The sequence below is a fragment of the Arachis hypogaea genome, chromosome 18, assembly GCF_003086295.3.
Source record: "Arachis hypogaea cultivar Tifrunner chromosome 18, arahy.Tifrunner.gnm2.J5K5, whole genome shotgun sequence".
In the NCBI taxonomy this organism is placed as follows: domain Eukaryota; kingdom Viridiplantae; phylum Streptophyta; class Magnoliopsida; order Fabales; family Fabaceae; genus Arachis; species Arachis hypogaea.
This window is the reverse complement of record NC_092053.1, coordinates 4,108,218-4,126,852: the sequence shown is the minus strand read 5'-3', so window position 1 is coordinate 4,126,852 and position 18,635 is coordinate 4,108,218. Positions and strand designations below refer to the sequence as shown.

The following is an 18,635-nucleotide window of genomic DNA, read 5'->3' as shown; positions in this document are numbered from 1 at the left end:
TTTTTTCTATTTCTTTTCACTCAATTTCTCTCCTTATTTCTTTTCACTACCAAACAAAGCGTTAGAGAGCATAATCGCGTTACCCACCCTCCTATGGCTACTCTTCTGCACGCGCTTCTGGATTGCGAGGATGGGAGGATCCGTGTTTAAAGGTGTTTCGATATAATTCAACTTAATCGAAGTTGTTTAAAATATGGTAGCCAAGTATATGAGGAGGAGAGCGACAATCAAAGTTTTGAGTGAGTAGGCATTAGGCAATTGTGAAAAATAGGAGGCTGAGCTCTCGAGGATTGGGAATAGGAATTTGCAACCGACTAAAAGCCCACTATTATAGATGCATTTCGGCTATATACATACACAATGCACATTGTGGTTTTTGTTTTTATTATTTTTTTGTGTGTGTTTTAATTGGGATACTGAAAAAATTGGGTCATAATCTATAATCTAATCTAAAGGGCAGCAAAGAGTACACAGGGTTTAGAGGATTGTTGCACTCAAATTATTATTATTATTGTTATTATTATGAAAGAATAAGATAGGATAAGATAAAAAATTAAAACTGATGTAGATATCAGTTTAACTTATTAAACAGTTATATTTGAATCACTAATTTTTAAAAATTTTAAGGATAAAAATCAGTTATCTTGTTTATCAATTCAATTAACGAGTAAATTTTTTACAATTAATATTAATTAATTTTTTAAAATTTTAAATCATAAATTTTAGGCCATAGATTCCTTACTCCCACTTTTATGTGGGAGTATAATTAACCTACAGTAAAATAATTACAAATTGTACCCCGTTTTTTTTTTTTTGAAAAATTTACTAACTAAATTTTGACCTCTTAAATTATTGGTTTTTAATTTTGACCCATTTCCCTTCTTTGGTACGAGAAACTGAGAGATTACTGATTTTTGGAGAGCATCAACCAGGTTGAAGCCTTTCTTTCCTTCCCTAACTCTGCCCTCACTCTCCACTCTCCTTAGAGTTCTTAAAAAACCCTAATTTTGCCATCCCCGTTCTTTTTCTTATTTCAGATTCAGGGGCATTTCAGAGAAGAGAAGCAGTTAGGGTTTTCAGACAACTGCAATCCCTGCCATTCTCATACCCTTCCTCTGCTGCAAATTTCCGCCACCTACTTCCGCCGACGCGCCACGCCTCCGCTGCCGCCGCACCCTGCCTCCGCCTCGCCCTGCTTCCGCCGCCGCGCCACGCCTCCCACGCTCAATAAGACAAGAGGTTTCTGCGGCCCTAAATCGCTCATCTGGTTCATCAGGTATACATCTTGATTTCATATTCCGAATCTTAAATGTGTTGTATATTAGGTATGTTTTCATATTTCGTTCAAAAACTATATCTTGCGCAGCTTTGGATGGCTATTGAAAAATTCGACAAAATCAATCTCTGGAAAGGGTTGCAGAGCCTCAAAGTCCCCTGTGAATTCAACCTTCATAAAAAGATGCTTCACCTCACTTGCCAATTTCAGCATTTTACATATTGCATCCCAGCACCACTGGACTCCTCGCATCGACAGGAACTCCAGAACATTGAGGTTTCCGAAATCTATCATGTATACCCTCCCTGGAAACAATTAACATGAGATGAAAGAAATATAAGAACAAGAAAACACAGCCAGTAAGAAAAAACTATATGTACAAGAATCACTTAATATGGAAAATTACCCGAACTGTTGGAAATTGAAAGCTTCTTCAAATGCCCGGTTTCAGGGACCCTGATCCAACTACAGCCTTGTACCTCAAGGGATTCAATTTTCGGAGAGATAAGAGAAAGTGAACAGTTTCCCAGACCATAAAAATCGTCCTCATGAAGCTGTTTGAGATTGAGTCATACAAGGCATGGGCAGCTGCAGAACTTGAGCAACAGAAAGAGGTTGAAGAGGCTGAGGTTTCCATGCAGGAAGCTCAGGACTACCTTGATTCTATCACGGAAAGTGCCATGGACGAGTTCCGGCGCTTCGAAGAGGAGCTTGAGAGCATGTCAAAGGCTGAAATGGAGAGCCTAGTTAACACTGCTGAGGGTGCAAGAAAGATGGGAAATTTGATGGAGAAAGCTGCCTCCATTGCTTCCAAGAAGTATATTGAGGCTGCACTCAATTCATCCACTGCTTCCATGAAATCTGCTTGGAAGGGAATCTCTTCTGGCAAGGTCCATCCTTCTTAAAACATGACAATAACAAAATAACCCTCCTATTGAAATGTATTTAGTTAAAATCTGTAATAAGATACTTCTGTTTTAGCCTTTTGTTTTGTTATCTTCTGTTCTTATATTGCTGCTATAGAAATTGGATCAGAATTGATGTACCAAATTTGATAGGCTGAGAATTCATGATTCAGCCACCAGTGAGAATGCAAACAGATTTAATGTTCATGACACATTGAAAATCCAATACTTTCATGGATGAATCTGATATAACAGTTAGTAGTTAGGTTTATGAAGCTTAATCTCCAAGATTTGTCAGTAATGTATTTATCCCTATTTATCCCTCGATTCTTCTTAAGAGATATATTATTACTTCTTTGGTTTAATTGAATTTAGTGTCATCGAAGGGCATATGCATATCAAAAGAAATAACCATCCAATTAAAAATAACAAACATAATTATCTGCATATCTATTAAATTAAATATATAATATATTCATTATTCACATTGTTTAGTATTCTCATTGTCTATTTATACTTTTTTCATAAAAAAAATTCATGAAGCGGCACCTCTGATCTGAGGAGACAAGAAAGCGTGCGTATTTTTTGGTACATTGTATAAGCTGAGATAATAGATTAATAATGAATTCCAACATATATGTATTGTTGTGGATCTAGTACAGATTCAACAAAACGTAACTTGTCAAAATGAGTATGAATCCACTTGTCGAATGTAAGAGTAGAGTCACACAAAAGTTGCATACTCTTCAATTGCTACACATACACCAGCCTTCATATATAAATTGTAACAACTCTTTCGACTTGGAATTGTCTTCTTATTCAGAGCATTTGGTCTTATATCATCTCTTGCTAGTACATTAATTTAATATAAAGTTTTAATTCTCTGCTGATTTACCAGAATATACAACATAAAAAATATATACTGCACTTCCGTTTGGACTATGAATTTTCTTCGGCTGCTTCATATCATATCAAATATCATAACTACAAAAAAGAAAAAAAATAACGACTCTCAACTATTAATTTTACAAGGTTTAACTCTATATATATAGTAAGAAATTTAATTTTCTTAGCAGCAAAGTGTATCTGATCGTTCTCTATAACTAATTAGTCACCCTTAGCTTGCATTGGCTTCTTCAATTTCTTCCACTCAATGTTTTCATTTCTGTATTATCTGCTTCTTCTTGCAATTCCTCTAATGGCAGTAGTGATATTTCATCACTTAAAGAAACAACAACACAAAAGAACCACTACCACCAGGTCCTAAACCACTTCCCATAATCGGAAACCTCCACCAACTCGACAGCTCCAACCTCAATCTCCAACTATGGAACCTCTCAAAGATCTACGGCTCCATATTCTCCCTTCAAATAGGGTTCAAACCAGCCATAGTTATCTCCTCACCGAAACTCGCAAAGGAGGTTCTCAAAGACCATGATCTTGACGTTTCAAGCAGACCTCCGTCGCTCGGAACCACTAGACTCTCTTACAACGGTTTCGATTTGATTTTCTCTCCATGCAGCGAGTACTGGAGAGAAATCAGGAAGATCTGCGTCGTTCATTTCTTCAGCTCCAAGCGAATCTCTGGATTCTACCACATCAGAAAATCTGAAGTGGAAAGAATGTTAGGCAAGATATCAGAGCACGTGAGTTCTTCGAAAACCACGGATCTGAGTGAGATATTGATGTCCGTGTCGAGTTCTATAGTGTGCAGGATTGCGTTCGGAAGAAGATATGAAGTTTATATGGCAAGAAACCATTCATAGAAGATGAAGATATTGAAAAGCTTGTTTATCTGAAAGCAGTGATCAAAGAAACATTAAGATATTATGCACCTGCACCATTGGTACCAAGAGAATTCAACAAAAATAGCAGAATAGCAGGGTATGAAATTGAAGCCAAGACGATAGTATACGTAAATGTGTTTGCCATCCATAGAGACCCTGAAACTTGGAAGGATCCAGAAGGGTTTAGTTTGATTACATTTTAAAATGAATTGATTTCTCAACCAAACCAAAATTCCAAACCAATTTGAGTATAAATAGTTTATTGAGTTCATCCACCATGCCTAAGCTACTGCTATCTTAGATTTTGTCCCCCCTTAGAAATTCCAATTAACTCAGCTTACTAATCAAGTCTCATTCAACAAAGATTAATCACTTACAGGTTACAGCAGTAATAGCAGTAAAGTATAATAATGTTTTAGCAACAAGGACCATTCAACAGCATTATAATAAAACGTTAAATGAATAATATAAAATAATGGTGAGGTCAATTTTACATTGTCACGCATAACGGTTCTCTTTCTCCAATAATTACCCGTTTATGCAGCTAGAAAAGCAAGCATCCAAAAGACACCCTTCACTGCCATTGGCCACAACACATACACAGAAGTTGATGGCACTTCACGTGCCTCCACAACTTTCTTTTCTTTTCTGTTCATAAAAGTTTGAGTTGATCTACATCTACTACACTAGATTAGATAGTGCTGCTCTATTTAGTATTTACCATAGAGGTAGTGACCAGATACATATACAAATAAAATTATTTTCAGTGAAAATACTGAATAGATTTCTAAGTTTTCATTGCAAGCATAATTAAATTTCTTGACTATTGAAAAAAAAATAATGATTAACTAACCTCCAAGTGTGGCGGCGGCGTCTTGCGAAGCGGCGGCAGCGAACGAGAGAGACTGCGGAGGGAGAGGAAGAGAGAATGGCTACACCGCTACGATGATTGAAGGAGGAAAACAAAACCCTAGCAGACCAAATGTCTCACTCTCACCATTACTTTGAATATGAAATTAAAGAAAAAAGAACAATGTGTAAAAAAGAGTAATTAGAGGGTCAATATCTAATTACTGATTTTTTTAAAAACAAAAAAATGGGGTTCTTTTTGTAATTATTTTAGTGTTGGCTAATGATACTCCCACATAAAAGTGGGAGTAAGGAATCCATAGCCTATATCTTCTAAAAGATAACATTAAAAAATAATTTTACAATAAAAAATTAACTAAGGGCGGTGAGCTAAATTCCGATTGTTCCAGCGTTAGCGCCGCCAGTGTCCCAAAAGGACCCACAAATTTAAACGTGGTGCCCACGCAAACCTAGCGCCGCCACTCCGAAAAATTAGCAAAAAGCAACACAGGGGAGTTAACGAGGGTATTATGGTCCATCAAATTTTTTAAAACAAACCCTACACTGTCTCTCATACTATAAGTATCACTCCTACCCTAATTCCTCGTTTTCACACATTCGCGATCACACCCATTCTCTGATTCTCATCCTCCAATCCTCTTCTTTCACTGGTTAGGGTTCTTCTTCCGATCTCTGTTTCTCTTCGTTATTTCTTGTTTATTGATCCGATTCAGCTTTCTATTCTGGAAAGCAGGGTCTTGTATGTTACGCTTTCATGGATTGTCTCTCAATTCTTTTCGTTTGATTATTGATATGTTCTTCATCATCAATACCGTTGTCTCTGAATTTCGCATAATGATCTTTCATTCCTTAAAATTGTGTTAGATCTTTTAATCACTGTATCTATTTACCTTTTTCTTCTGTTTTTGAATGTTTTAGCTGCAGATACGTTTTGATCTCTTTTATCTACCTAGAATCGTCACAATTATGAGAATTATTACTATATATCTCTAGTTTTCTTGTGGTTTATGTCTTGTTCTGGTGTGGATGGTTAATTTATTGATATGCCTTGTTTGATCATTGATGTGTGGTTTGTTGTATGTCTCTGGAGTTGACTCTTTCTGTTTTTCGTGTTTGCGGGTGTTGTGCAGTGTTTTGTTGAGTTTTTTCTGTAGAGAATGGGAAAAGAGAAGAGTCACATCAACATCGTCGTTATCGGCCATGTCGACTCCGGCAAGTCGACCACCACCGGCCACCTCATCTACAAGCTTGGAGGGATCGACAAGCGTGTGATTGAGAGGTTCGAGAAGGAGGCTGCTGAGATGAACAAGCGTTCATTCAAGTACGCCTGGGTTCTCGACAAGCTCAAGGCAGAGCGTGAGCGTGGTATTACCATTGACATCGCCCTGTGGAAGTTTGAGACCACTAAGTACTACTGCACTGTGATCGATGCACCTGGTCATCGTGATTTCATCAAGAACATGATCACTGGTACCAGCCAGGCTGACTGTGCTGTTCTGATCATCGATTCCACCACTGGTGGTTTTGAGGCTGGTATCTCCAAGGATGGCCAGACCCGTGAGCATGCTCTTCTTGCTTTCACCCTTGGTGTTAGGCAGATGATCTGCTGTTGCAACAAGGTATAATCCACTTTTGCTAAATATTTTCAGCCATCTTTTGATTTTGATGATGTTCTTGTCGTTCTAATTTATTTGTGGATGTGTTTTACAGATGGATGCAACGACCCCAAAATACTCCAAGGCTAGGTATGATGAAATTGTGAAGGAGGTTTCATCCTATTTGAAGAAGGTTGGTTACAACCCTGACAAGATCGCATTTGTACCAATATCTGGTTTTGAGGGAGACAACATGATTGAGAGGTCCACCAACCTTGATTGGTATAAGGGACCCACCCTGCTTGAGGCTCTGGACCAGATCAATGAGCCAAAGAGACCTTCTGACAAGCCTCTCAGGCTGCCCCTTCAGGATGTCTACAAGATTGGCGGTATTGGAACTGTTCCAGTTGGTCGTGTAGAGACTGGTATCCTCAAGCCTGGTATGGTCGTGACCTTTGCCCCCACTGGACTCCAGACTGAGGTTAAGTCTGTGGAGATGCACCATGAGTCTCTCCCTGAGGCTCTCCCTGGTGACAATGTTGGTTTCAATGTTAAGAATGTTTCTGTGAAGGAGTTGAAGCGTGGCTTTGTTGCTTCTAACTCAAAGGATGATCCTGCTAAGGAGGCTGGAAGCTTCACCTCTCAAGTTATCATCATGAACCATCCTGGCCAGATTGGCCAAGGTTATGCTCCAGTCCTTGACTGCCACACCTCACACATTGCTGTCAAGTTTGCTGAGCTCCAGACCAAGATTGATAGGCGTTCTGGCAAAGAGCTCGAGAAGGAGCCCAAGTTTCTTAAGAATGGTGATGCTGGTATGGTGAAGATGATTCCCACAAAGCCAATGGTTGTTGAGACTTTTGCTGAGTACCCTCCACTTGGAAGGTTTGCTGTGAGGGACATGCGTCAAACTGTTGCTGTTGGTGTGATCAAGAGCGTTGAGAAGAAGGATGCTTCAGCTAAGATCACTAAATCTGCTGCGAAGAAAGCTGGCAAATGAACCGTGCGGGTTCAGCATGCTTTTACATCTATGATAATGAATAAATGTTTCGTCAGCTATGTCTCTGGCGGAACTACCTTAAGTATCTTGTTTAGTGTTTGGTGTCGTAGGTTGTTGCTACCTCTGTACAGTACTCAGTCTCAGAATTGGGTGCTTGATAGACGGTGGCGATGCTAGTATTTGATTTCTCGGTCGTGTTCAGTTTTAAACTTCGATGATTTGGTTTTCTGGTTAAACTTTCTTTTTTCGTTTATAGATCTATCTTTTATTATTTTTATTTTGCCTCTTATCTTTATTTCCACTGGTCATATACTCAGATATAACTATATAATTTGTCGTCAGCATGATCTTCATTGCGTTAAAATGTCCAATTCTTGGCAGGTTTTTGAACAAAATTTTGATAATAGCAATGCTCTTCCTCTGGAAGAGTTAAGTGTTTTCATTCAATTGAATCAACTTGTGCTGGTGGAATTAAAGAGTTCCACCTATCTTGGAAATCTGAGTATTACTATAACTTCAACTGTTTACGTGTTAAGCATAGCTTGACAATAGAATGTTTGTTTTATGCTATTCTTCGACATTCGGAGCTGATAAAAAAACCACACAGATTGATTGATAAGAGCCTAAGAGGAAACAATTGGTGAAAATAAATAAGTCTGGCTGGCTTTTCATTTTTGTTTAGGGTTATTTTAGAATTAATTGTTTTAGAAAATATTTTTTATTTTTAACTTCTGAAAATTATTTCCATTTTCTGATTTTCATGTTGTAGAAAATGTGATTGCTTTGTTAAAATGAATTGTATTTTCAAACAGAAGAAACATTGAAGATATGTTTGATTAATCTATTTTGAAATTGTGTTTTTGTCATCACAATAAAAAAATATATTTATTATTTGATAATTAAATTATAAATATATTTAATTCACAAGTTATTTAATCAACTAAAAATAATTTTATAAACTAGGTAGATTGCAGCATAGTTTAAACAAAGAAACTCGATTAAGTTTTAAAAGATAAATTTTGTTGCTCGAATAAACTTTGATATTTATATACGATAATATTTTTATTTAGATAAATTCATTAAAATTGAAATAAAAAAGATAATAATAATAATAATAATAATAATAATAATAATAATAATGTTAAAATTATAAAATGATATTATTATTTAAATGAATGAATTATAATTAACATTGATATTTTTATAGCATAAGAAATAACATCCACAAAAGAGTTTTTGGGAAAAAAAAAGTTTCACAACAAAAGGTAGATAAGAAAGAATAATTCTCTACATAAAAGCATTTTTTTCAAGCCGTTCTTCATGTTCTTCTTCCTCTCTTCCTCCTCCTCCTCTTCCTCTTCTTTCTAAATAATATCCACAAAAACTTTTTTGGGGGAAAAAAAAGTTTCACAACAAAAGATAGATAGGAAAGAATAATTCTCCACATACAAGCGTTTTTTTCAAGCCGTTCTTCACGTTCTTCTTGCTGCACGTTCTTCTTCCTCTTCTCCTCTTCCTCCTCTTCCTCTTCTTCTTTTTCTTCTTCTCTTTTATTATCGTCGTTACCAACACTACCACTTCCTCCGTCTTTTTTCATTGAAATTTCTTCTAGTTAATTTTTTCGTTAGTAGTTTATGATTCTGTAGGTGAATAATATTTTATCGTTGATGATTTGAATTGAATATAATGTAAAATTTTAGCATTGAAAAAAATATTTCTTTGTATTTGCAATAAATTTAGGTGTAATATTTTTTTGGTGACAATTTAGGTGTAATATAAAGATATTTGTGTGTATTTTAAGAAACTTTGGGTGTATTTTATTCTAATAAGTTTTGGTTAATTCAAAATTATTTCTTTTCCTCATCTTCTACCACTTCTTTTTTTTTTTTCATCATCATCACTATCTTATTCTTCTTTTTTGTTTATTCATCTTTTTCTTTTTATTTTACCTTCTCAAGTTTCTTCTTTTACTCTATTAACAAGAATAAAAACAAAAAAATCAAACAAAGAAAAAGAAAAAACACATAATGCTGTAAAATTACTTGGAAGATGATGAATTTATATTCATTTAACTAAAAGAAAGAAAGAAATAAGGAAAAAAAAAAAGAAAAAATGCAGCATTAGAGGAAACATTTTTCTATACTCAGCAAATTTGGGTGTAACACGAAAACATTTGGATGTAACACGAAGATATTTGAGTATATTTTTTAGAATTTTGGGTGTATTTTTATTTTGATAAGTTACGCATAATTCAAAATTCTTCCTCTTCCTCCTCCTCATCTTCTACTGATTCTTCTTCCCGTGTTCTTATTTCGTTTTCTTATAATTCTTCTTGGGAGAAAAAATCAAACAAAGAAGAAAAAAATATATAATGTTGCAAAATCAATAGAAAGAAAAAGAAAAAAAAAATATAGCAACAACAACAGTAATAAAAAAACGATGAAGATAAAACACGCGAAGAAAAAAAAGAGAAGAAACGCACAGAAAAAGAGAAGAAGAAGGAAGAGGAGGCGGAGCAGGCGTACATATATAATTGTGGGGGCAACCGCCCCCACTACAATTTGAAATTTTTTTGAGTAGTATATGATAATAATATTTATTTGCCCCACTAAATTATTGAATTTGACCCCACAATAATTTTTTATTCAATTTTTGGTACTTCATAGTCAATTTAAAAATTTTATATTAGATGTCATTGGAATGATCAATTCTCAATTTAAATGAAATTTGTGTTTTTTTTTAGAAATCGACTCGAAAGATTATTTTTTATCTTTTTTTATATTAGTTTTAATTTTTTTTCATAACAATTGCATTAATTGAAAGAACTTTCTCAACTATGAATCTCAATAAATATTGGCTTCTAATTGTATGAGAAGTAAATTTTTAAATAAGTATTTACTTATATATATGTAAGAATAATACTACACATCCAAGTCTTTTTATGAACTAAGTCTAACCAAGTTAAACAACAATACTTGAAATAATGTTAGTGATAACTGATTTTTGTTATCTTAGACTAACTTGGGTGGACTTGGTTAACAAAAGAACATAAATATGTAGCATTATCTTATATAAAAAGATAGATATTTCGATTGTAGTGTTAAGAAAAAGATTACTTAATTTTTTTATAATACGAAACCTAAATAATAAAATTCTAAATTATATGTTATTATTTAAATTATTATTTTAGTGTTTTAATTTGTAAATTAGATATTTTAAAAATTAACCATATTATATGTATATAGAAAATAACCACTTGTATATATATATTAAAATAAAAAATATATATTAAAAATAAATTAAATAATACATATATTTATATATAAATACATAACGATTAATAAATAATTTGATAACTGATTTTTATATATACATAATATTTTTATTATAAAAATTATTTTATTTATATATTTTGTCCCCACTACCAAAATTTTTTGGATCCGTCACCGAGGAGGAGGAACGCGAAGTACGTATGAAAATTGATAGAAACAATAGAACACTACTTTATTCAAAGACATTCAGACAAAATTCTCTTGTGGCACACGTTCGAACCCGCATCTAAAACAACATTTTTCACGTTTGTGTGTATTTAAAAAAAAAAAAATTCAATAAAAGCATTTTCAATAATATACAACCAAACATGTATTGAAGTTTAATCTGACCTAATGAAGCAGCTTTTGCAGAACCTAATGAAGCAGCTTTCACAGTTAAATCTGACCGATGTGAGACTTGTCATCATCAGCGCTTATTATTTTTCATGTGTGAAAGAGGTGTATAATAAGAAGTGTGAGGAGATGTGTGTTTTATATTGGTATGGAATGTATAAATTTGAGGCACTAATTTGTTTGTATTATTTTTTTTTAAACAAACAATCACAAATTGGACGTTCGATTTGTGATTTCGAAAATAAAAAAAATTTTAATGTTAAAATCGGATCGTCTGATTTTTATTTTAAAAAACAAAAAAAAAATAAAAAATACAAAACACATCCTTCGATTTGTAATTTATTTTTTTTCTCCAAACAAATCGGACTGTTCGATTTGAATAAAACACCGTATAAAAAACACTTAATCTTTCAATATCAATGTATTACATATATTTAATCAATATAAAAAAAATTTAGCCTCATCATCACCACCTTTGACATTCACAAAATCTTGATTTGCATGCACATGTTCCTCTCTCAACACTAGTGATGTTTGCATCCTCTTCATGGCCTTCCTCCTGCGTTCATGATCCTCCCATCCTACACCACCAACAATAATGAATTGTGGGGGGTTTAGTTACTCATGAGAAAGAGGGAGGGGTGAATTATCCCTGAAAGACACACAGGAACACCATGGTTTAGCATTGACTGCATTGCTTTTTTTTTTTTTCCTGCTTTTGGTTTGGTTTGGTTTCTTTAGTCACGGGTCTCTTTCGTCCTATCCACCAGCTATTTCGATCTTCCAAGCAAAATGCTGTTTCAGGGCAGATTTTTCAATGTATTATGCAGTAATTTTGCTTCTGTTTTTACTTGTTTGTCTCTTTCAATGATTGCCTTTCTTATTCTACTTGATCTTATCTCTTCATCTGATTCATTCAATAAGCATTAGATTACTCATGATTTTTGTTTGTTTATCTATCGAACAAGATGAAATAAAATAATAAAAACTTTATAAAATTACCGAGCTAAGTCTTACTGACATCTTACTATTGCATGGAACAGTTAGATTCTCCAAACAGGGAATGGCGGCTGTTTTTGATGGATATAACAAGTGGCAAGCAACCTCAGCATGTGACATCACACCTATGACCTCATCAAATTTCACACTTGTTTGAATTATTTGAATTAGGACCACATAACAATCAAGATAGAACAATATCATTGGACCAAATAATTTTATTTGAATTATTTGCATATATATATTCTTACTACATGTGCTTTAAAAGAGTTACATACACAGAACAGACAGAAGATAATGCAGAAAAAGAATATTTAAAAGGTGGTGTGTGGATTTGTGGTTAGGATAATTAGTAACAGGGTAATGAGAGATTCCTAGCTGGCTATAAGTGTAGATAAACAAATAAATAATTGGAAAATTCATGGTCTATATATTATTTATGAGGTTTGTTTCATGGCCTACATAGAATCCAAGAAACATTGGTAGTGGAGAATGAAGAGGGATGCTCATACTTGATAGCATTGAAAGGTTTGCTACGCAGGAGAGATGGCGCTATCACTTGCATCCATCCTACCATCCATTGGCATGGGTAGGAGCAAGGTCTGCCAGCGTCATCTCTTGTGCGTAGCATACCTTTGCATATGCAAACTAAGGTACTCATTTCTACAAATTTGCATTCCAATGTGGTAATCCAAGGTACGTGCTCTTGTCTGGTTTCAGATTTTCCCTTGTTAATCCCATTATATCTTATGTTTTGCTTGCCTTAATTATCTGTGATTTTATGAAGTACTTGAATGTTCTGTTTTCATTTTTTTACTTTTTAGTTTGGATTGATCAAACAGGTTAACAGATTTTTCCACTAGTATGTTTGATGGGGTGATAATACAATCAACCACTCATCTTCCAAGATCCAAACATGATGAGTCAAAAGTTTGCTTGAAAATATAGTAGGAAACTCAGAAGATAGATTTTAGAGTTGCAATAACGTGACATTCATAGTGAACAATGATCATTATACTTCTAAAAGGAGGAACAAGACACACCATAGCGAATTCAACAAAACTAGTTGATTTTATTCACTCTTAAAGAACAAAATAGTGAACAATCATCTCAACAAAAAAGTGGATAACAAAAAGAAAAACAAAGCCGCATAGGATCTAATCACCTCATAAATAATTTACCATCCCAAAACCATGGCATTCCTTATAAGCTTTGGAATGGTGTCAACCTCAACCACTTCCTTGTTATGATCTTGATGATGTGGATATGGAAGTATGACATCCTCATGCTGTGCATCAACCATGTGGCGCATGGTTTCCTCGCTCACACCAAAGGCAGCAGCGAGCTCAGGACCCATCATGGACCTCATGAGTGACGTGGCTCCCACAAGAAACTGTGGCCTGTTCTTACTTGCAGAGGTGGTGAAGCCAAAGAACTCCAATGGTTGGTCCTTTGATGCTATTTGGCAGAAAGGGAAGTACCTTGGGATGAAGAACACATCCCCTTCTTTGATCTCTGCATCCATTGCATTGGTTCCGTTTGGAAACACTATCTGGATTCTTCCACTCCCTCTCAACACTATGCCATACTCTGTTGCCATTGGATTCATGTGCGGCGTCATCATCGCTCCCTGCATTGTACCACACACTTTAGGAGAACTGGTTTCATGACATAGTATCAGAGCTTCTATGATCAAACTAGTACCTGACTCACGCAAATGCGTGATTAGTACTAACAACAAAAATTTAAGTCTATATTTATTTTGCATACCGCTGAGAGATTAACATGATAAATGCCAACACCAGACATTTTGAGTGGAGAATAATCTGAGCCATCAACAGCAACACTCCAACCATGGCTGTTGATGAAATCTGGTGCTCTGTCATAGAGGTTGCAAATATGAGGGGGCTTCTTACCCATACCCTTGTTGGGGTTCCATGCTTTCTTTATCTCATCACAAACAACTGATTCTAAGAGCTTCCTCCATGACCATACTCTTTGCTTCTCCTCCTCTTGTCCATCATTATCTTCATCATCAAAATCTTCTTCTTGCTGGTCTAGCACCATTCCCTTCAGGTGTTGCAATTTGTCCTCATCCTTCAATTGAAGGAACTTGCTCCACAAACCTGTGTCTTGCTGATCCAGATTCACAATTGGACCCTCATGTTGCCTTGTGAACATTTTCCTAACTTCTTCTGCTGATACCTGTGTATGTTTATTCATATAACAAGACATAATTAGTTGCATGATCCATGCTGACATAAAATCAAGTTGCTTCTTAGCTATCTTACATTAAAGGCAGCTTCAAGGATATCTGTTCCGAAGCCGGAAAGTACTGAAGCTGGATTTGCTCCTCCTCCAAGATAGAAGGACTGCATACATACATACATACATACATACATACTAATCAAAGTATAATACAATTATACAAAGTAAAATCAAGATTCTGGCATGTATACAATTCTAAATTCTTATATACCTCATATCTAGGCATACAATGAAATGGTTTATATCTAAATACTATATAATATAGATTATTGTGAAATGCATGTGTACCTGGAAAGTACCAGCTCCCACTGCCCCTGAGGGATCAATGCTGCAGATAATGTGAAGTTTCTGACCTTCACCAATATTCACCAAATAGAATGCTGAACCAGCTGGGATTCTATACACATCCCCCATCTTCAATGTTCTTTCTTTAAGCTTACCTCTATACATGAATCCCAGCTTTGCTTCCCCTGAAATCATTTCCATTTTTCATTCAACTTCATGCATCTTTTCTCTGTATTCTCTATGTACTATTTTAATCAGTATGTGAGTGTTTTTCGTTTTTAGATTTTTTGAGTGTTTATATAAGTATTTATAAAGACTTTGGTACTATATTGAGAATCAAGAGAAAATGTAAAATTGTAAATCAAAGAATTCTATCACAACTAGTATTAATCCTAAAGTATATGTACTATGATTATCTCTAATAACAATCTTTAACCTCTCATTAGTTTATAGTTTCTTGCATATTATACAATAACTACATTTGATGACAGAACAAACCATCAAAGAAAAAGATTGATGATACCTTCATGGAGGAAAATGATGAAGCTTGAGTCAATATACTGAGGAACGAAGAGTGACCTTGGCTCCATGGAGATGAATCCAATATGCAAGCGCCTCTCCATAAGCTTAGCATCACCATAGCTTTCAAGAACTCTCATCTCACCAGCATCTGTCTTAACCACACTCTTGGAGTTCTTCATCAAGAACATCGTTTCTACATCATCATGATTCCTCCATAACCCCATTGTCAAGGTTACACCATGACACATCAGAACAAGGATAAAAAACAAAAGGCTGTTTCTGTTTCCCATGTTTAATTTGTTCTTGTTAATTACTGTCTCTATTGTCTGAAGGTGATTTATCACTTATATATATGAAGTGGAAGAGAATTCAGGTGACACGTGTCAGCCATGTAGAGTTACAAGGGAATTTTGCCATGTATAGCAAGTAAAGTTATCACAGATCAGAGTTGAAAACACATTAGATCAAGGACAAAGTCTATGCTTGAAAGTTTCCACTCTTAACATCATTGGTTGGAAGGTTTTCAGTTTATCCATGAAAAATTAGTCCATTATGATATTCATTCAGATATAGTAATTTGCATAACCTAACCTTATATAGGGTTAATGCATGGATGATTATACCAAAAGAAATCATATACCTCATACATTGCATTATGATTCACATATATAAACAGTGGATGAAATGGGCTATACAGAGACTCAACTTTGGTAGCCCAAGAGTTAGCACACTTTCAAGGCCTTATTTCTATGGGCCAAACCAAAAAAACACGATGAACGATTATTTACATGGTAAGCCTTTTTTAGGGCCCAAAATGGTTATTATATTCAACTAACTGATTTGGTAACTAACTTTTAGTATATATATAGTATATAGTATTTTTGTTTAATTTTATTAAATATACAAAAAAAAATCAATCACTATATATAAAAATATTGACATCTCATTTTTTTTTGTTTTACTACTATATACAAGTTTAATTATTCTATTACTTAAGGTTTAAGTATTCTAGTACTTAAGTACATAATATATAACTGGTTTGTTAGTTGATTAGTATACATGTAGTATATATTTTTATATCAAAAGCTTTGAATGTTTTTAGTCTAACTAAATTTTTTTTAGTCAATATAAAGTGATTTTTACATTCATATATCAAAGTTCTATGATATTTGTTATTCATTTTGATATGCTACTTTAAATTAAACATGTTACGGATTCAGTCCTCAGATTCTCACTCGGAACAATCTACCGACCCAACTTTTGGATTGGGTCGCTTCCTTCTTTCAGAAGGTTCAAAATTGACCCACTCAATTCCATCACTAACAATTAAATTTGAATATCTTTTTTATCTTGATCAAACAAGATAAAATAAGATAAGCTACCTCCACCTATATAAAAGGGACCTCAGGCTTTCAGGTAGGTCATTTTACTATTCATACCTTATACCTCTTAGATCTATTTTGACTTTAGTATCAGAATGTCTTTGCAGGTACCACTCCCATTACTCCCGTCAGAAAATCCAACATCCGCCTCGACCTGCAAGTTTTCGATCCACCTCACAATCCGTACCAAAGACATCTTGTACAAAACATATATAAGAGCCTGCTATAGGACCTCTCCCACCATGTTGTTTCTTCTTTTTCCCTACCGCTCCCATTATATTAGAATAATTGGCATTTGGCTACGGTTTTATTTTATTTCTTCTAAGTCAAGTCATGCCGTTTTATTTTGTTGCTAAGTAGATTTTCCACCATCACGGTTCTATTTAAGGGTGGCAGACAGGTTGAAACCTGTGTAATTCGTTAAAAAATGCGGGTTGAGCTAGAAATTTGAAACCGTCGAACATAAAAAGCCTGTTTAAGTCGTGGGTTTTGATGGGATTCAGCAGGGCAGGGTGGGACGGACTTTTTCGGCGGGCCAAATGTTTTTTTTGTTAAGACTGTTTTTTTTATAAATTTTTATGACGTTATTGATCTACAAAAGGATGAAGATGATAGTTGAAGATGTTTTAAGTTATATTTCGGATTATGTTTTATGTTTGATTGATTATAAACTTGAAATGTTTAATTATATGTTTTGAACAATGTTTATTTTTCTTTGAACAATATTGGTTTTATTATTTTGTTTCAAAAAACTTGGTTTATGATTATGTTTATTACATATTTATAATTATAAAAACTTTAATACTTGTGAATTTAGAAATTATAATTTTTTTATGTCTTTAGAAATTATAAATTTATTGAAATGGTTATAAAATTATATATATTATTTAATATTTAATAATTTATAAAAAAAAGAGTTGACAGACTTGGCTTGCTAGCCTGCAGCGTTAGGCAGGATGGAGAAGGAATCTAAGACCACCTCATTAGACGAAACGGGACGGACCAACCCGCCAAATAACGAGGCGGATAGACTTCTTTACCTGTCACTCTTAATTCCATTTGCTAAAAAGAAAAAGAAAAAAAATAAACAATCAAACTCTACATAATATTAATCTTATTCATTAAGATTTTGGAGCTGACTTGCTCGGAGGGTATTACATGCTGTTAGAATATAATTAGGATCAATTAGAATTATTTAGTATATCTGAATATTTAATATAGAATATTATGTCTTTATTATTACAATTCTCTTAGCCCCTATAAATACCCTTCTATATTGTATCATTCTACACAACCTGAATAGACAACTAGAATACACTCAATAATACACAAATTCTTTCTCCAGTTTAGTCTCTTGTTTCTAACATGGTATCAGAGAGGATAGGTTGTTTTCCTTGTGGTGAAATCACCGTAGCTTTTGCACTTTTTTTTTCTATGCCATTTTTCTTTACCTTTTGTCACTTCTTTGATGCTTTTTCACCTCACCGACTAGCCTATTCTCTCCGTCTTGTGTCTTTTCGAGTCGAATGATCAAACACCAATGTCATCTGCTATTTTTCTATTCTCATGAAAAAATCATATAGTTTTTGGTCTCTTTCGACGGTTCATCTGCGTTCTCTCGTAGCAGTTCCATTTGTGTTCTCTCGTGGCAGTTCCATTTGTGTTCTCTCGTGGCAGTTCCATTTGTGTTCTCTCGTGGCAGTTCCGTCCGTATTTCTTTCTGGCAGTTCCGTCTGCACTTCCTTCAGATAGCGGCAGTTCCGTTTGCGCTTCCTTCAGACAAGCGGCAGTTCCGTCTGCGCTTCCTTCAGACTAGCGGCAGTTCCATCTGCGCTTCCTTCCGGCAGTTTCGTCTGCACCCGTTTTATCAATTTATGCAGTTTTTTCTATTTATTTTGTTGTTTTAAATATGTTTCAAACTCAAGTTGTTACTTGAGTTTGAGGGAGGATGTTAGAATATAATTAGGATTAATTAGAATTATTTAGTATATCTGAATATTTAATATAGAATATTATGTCTTTATTATTACAATTCTCTTAGCCCCTATAAATACTCTTCTATATTGTATCATTCTACATAA

General features: G+C 34.5%; 3 protein-coding genes and 2 long non-coding RNA genes across 5 annotated transcripts; 3 read left to right on the top strand and 2 right to left on the bottom strand.

Moving 5' to 3' along the window:
- The first annotated feature begins 811 nt into the window (after window positions 1-811).
- LOC112771774 (uncharacterized) lies at window positions 812-2,393 on the top strand. The gene is made up of 4 exons (XM_025816593.3): window positions 812-932; window positions 1,038-1,276; window positions 1,367-1,635; window positions 1,728-2,393. Exon 4 carries the CDS (start codon window positions 1,825-1,827, stop codon window positions 2,179-2,181), a length of 357 nt encoding a protein of 118 aa, XP_025672378.1. The 5' UTR covers window positions 812-932; window positions 1,038-1,276; window positions 1,367-1,635; window positions 1,728-1,824; the 3' UTR covers window positions 2,182-2,393.
- Window positions 2,394-2,959: 566 nt separating this feature from the next.
- On the bottom strand, window positions 2,960-5,219 carry LOC112771578 (uncharacterized). The gene is made up of 2 exons (XR_003187110.2): window positions 4,822-5,219; window positions 2,960-3,976 (listed from the first exon to the last, which is right to left on the bottom strand). It is a non-coding gene; the product is annotated as an uncharacterized lncRNA (long non-coding RNA).
- On the top strand, window positions 5,146-7,710 carry LOC112771577 (elongation factor 1-alpha). The gene is made up of 3 exons (XM_025816363.3): window positions 5,146-5,488; window positions 5,969-6,457; window positions 6,549-7,710. The coding sequence occupies exons 2-3, from the start codon at window positions 5,996-5,998 to the stop codon at window positions 7,431-7,433; spliced, it is 1,347 nt and encodes a 448-aa protein (XP_025672148.1). The 5' UTR covers window positions 5,146-5,488; window positions 5,969-5,995; the 3' UTR covers window positions 7,434-7,710.
- A 4,625-nt stretch (window positions 7,711-12,335) lies between these two features.
- Window positions 12,336-15,640, top strand: LOC140181682 (uncharacterized). The gene is made up of 2 exons (XR_011876724.1): window positions 12,336-12,793; window positions 15,142-15,640. It is a non-coding gene; the product is annotated as an uncharacterized lncRNA (long non-coding RNA).
- On the bottom strand, window positions 12,575-15,628 carry LOC112773205 (vicilin-like seed storage protein At2g28490). The gene is made up of 5 exons (XM_025818271.3): window positions 15,174-15,628; window positions 14,654-14,835; window positions 14,389-14,469; window positions 13,868-14,302; window positions 12,575-13,727 (listed from the first exon to the last, which is right to left on the bottom strand). The coding sequence occupies exons 1-5, from the start codon at window positions 15,460-15,462 to the stop codon at window positions 13,275-13,277; spliced, it is 1,440 nt and encodes a 479-aa protein (XP_025674056.1). The 5' UTR covers window positions 15,463-15,628; the 3' UTR covers window positions 12,575-13,274.
- Window positions 15,641-18,635: the final 2,995 nt, after the last annotated feature.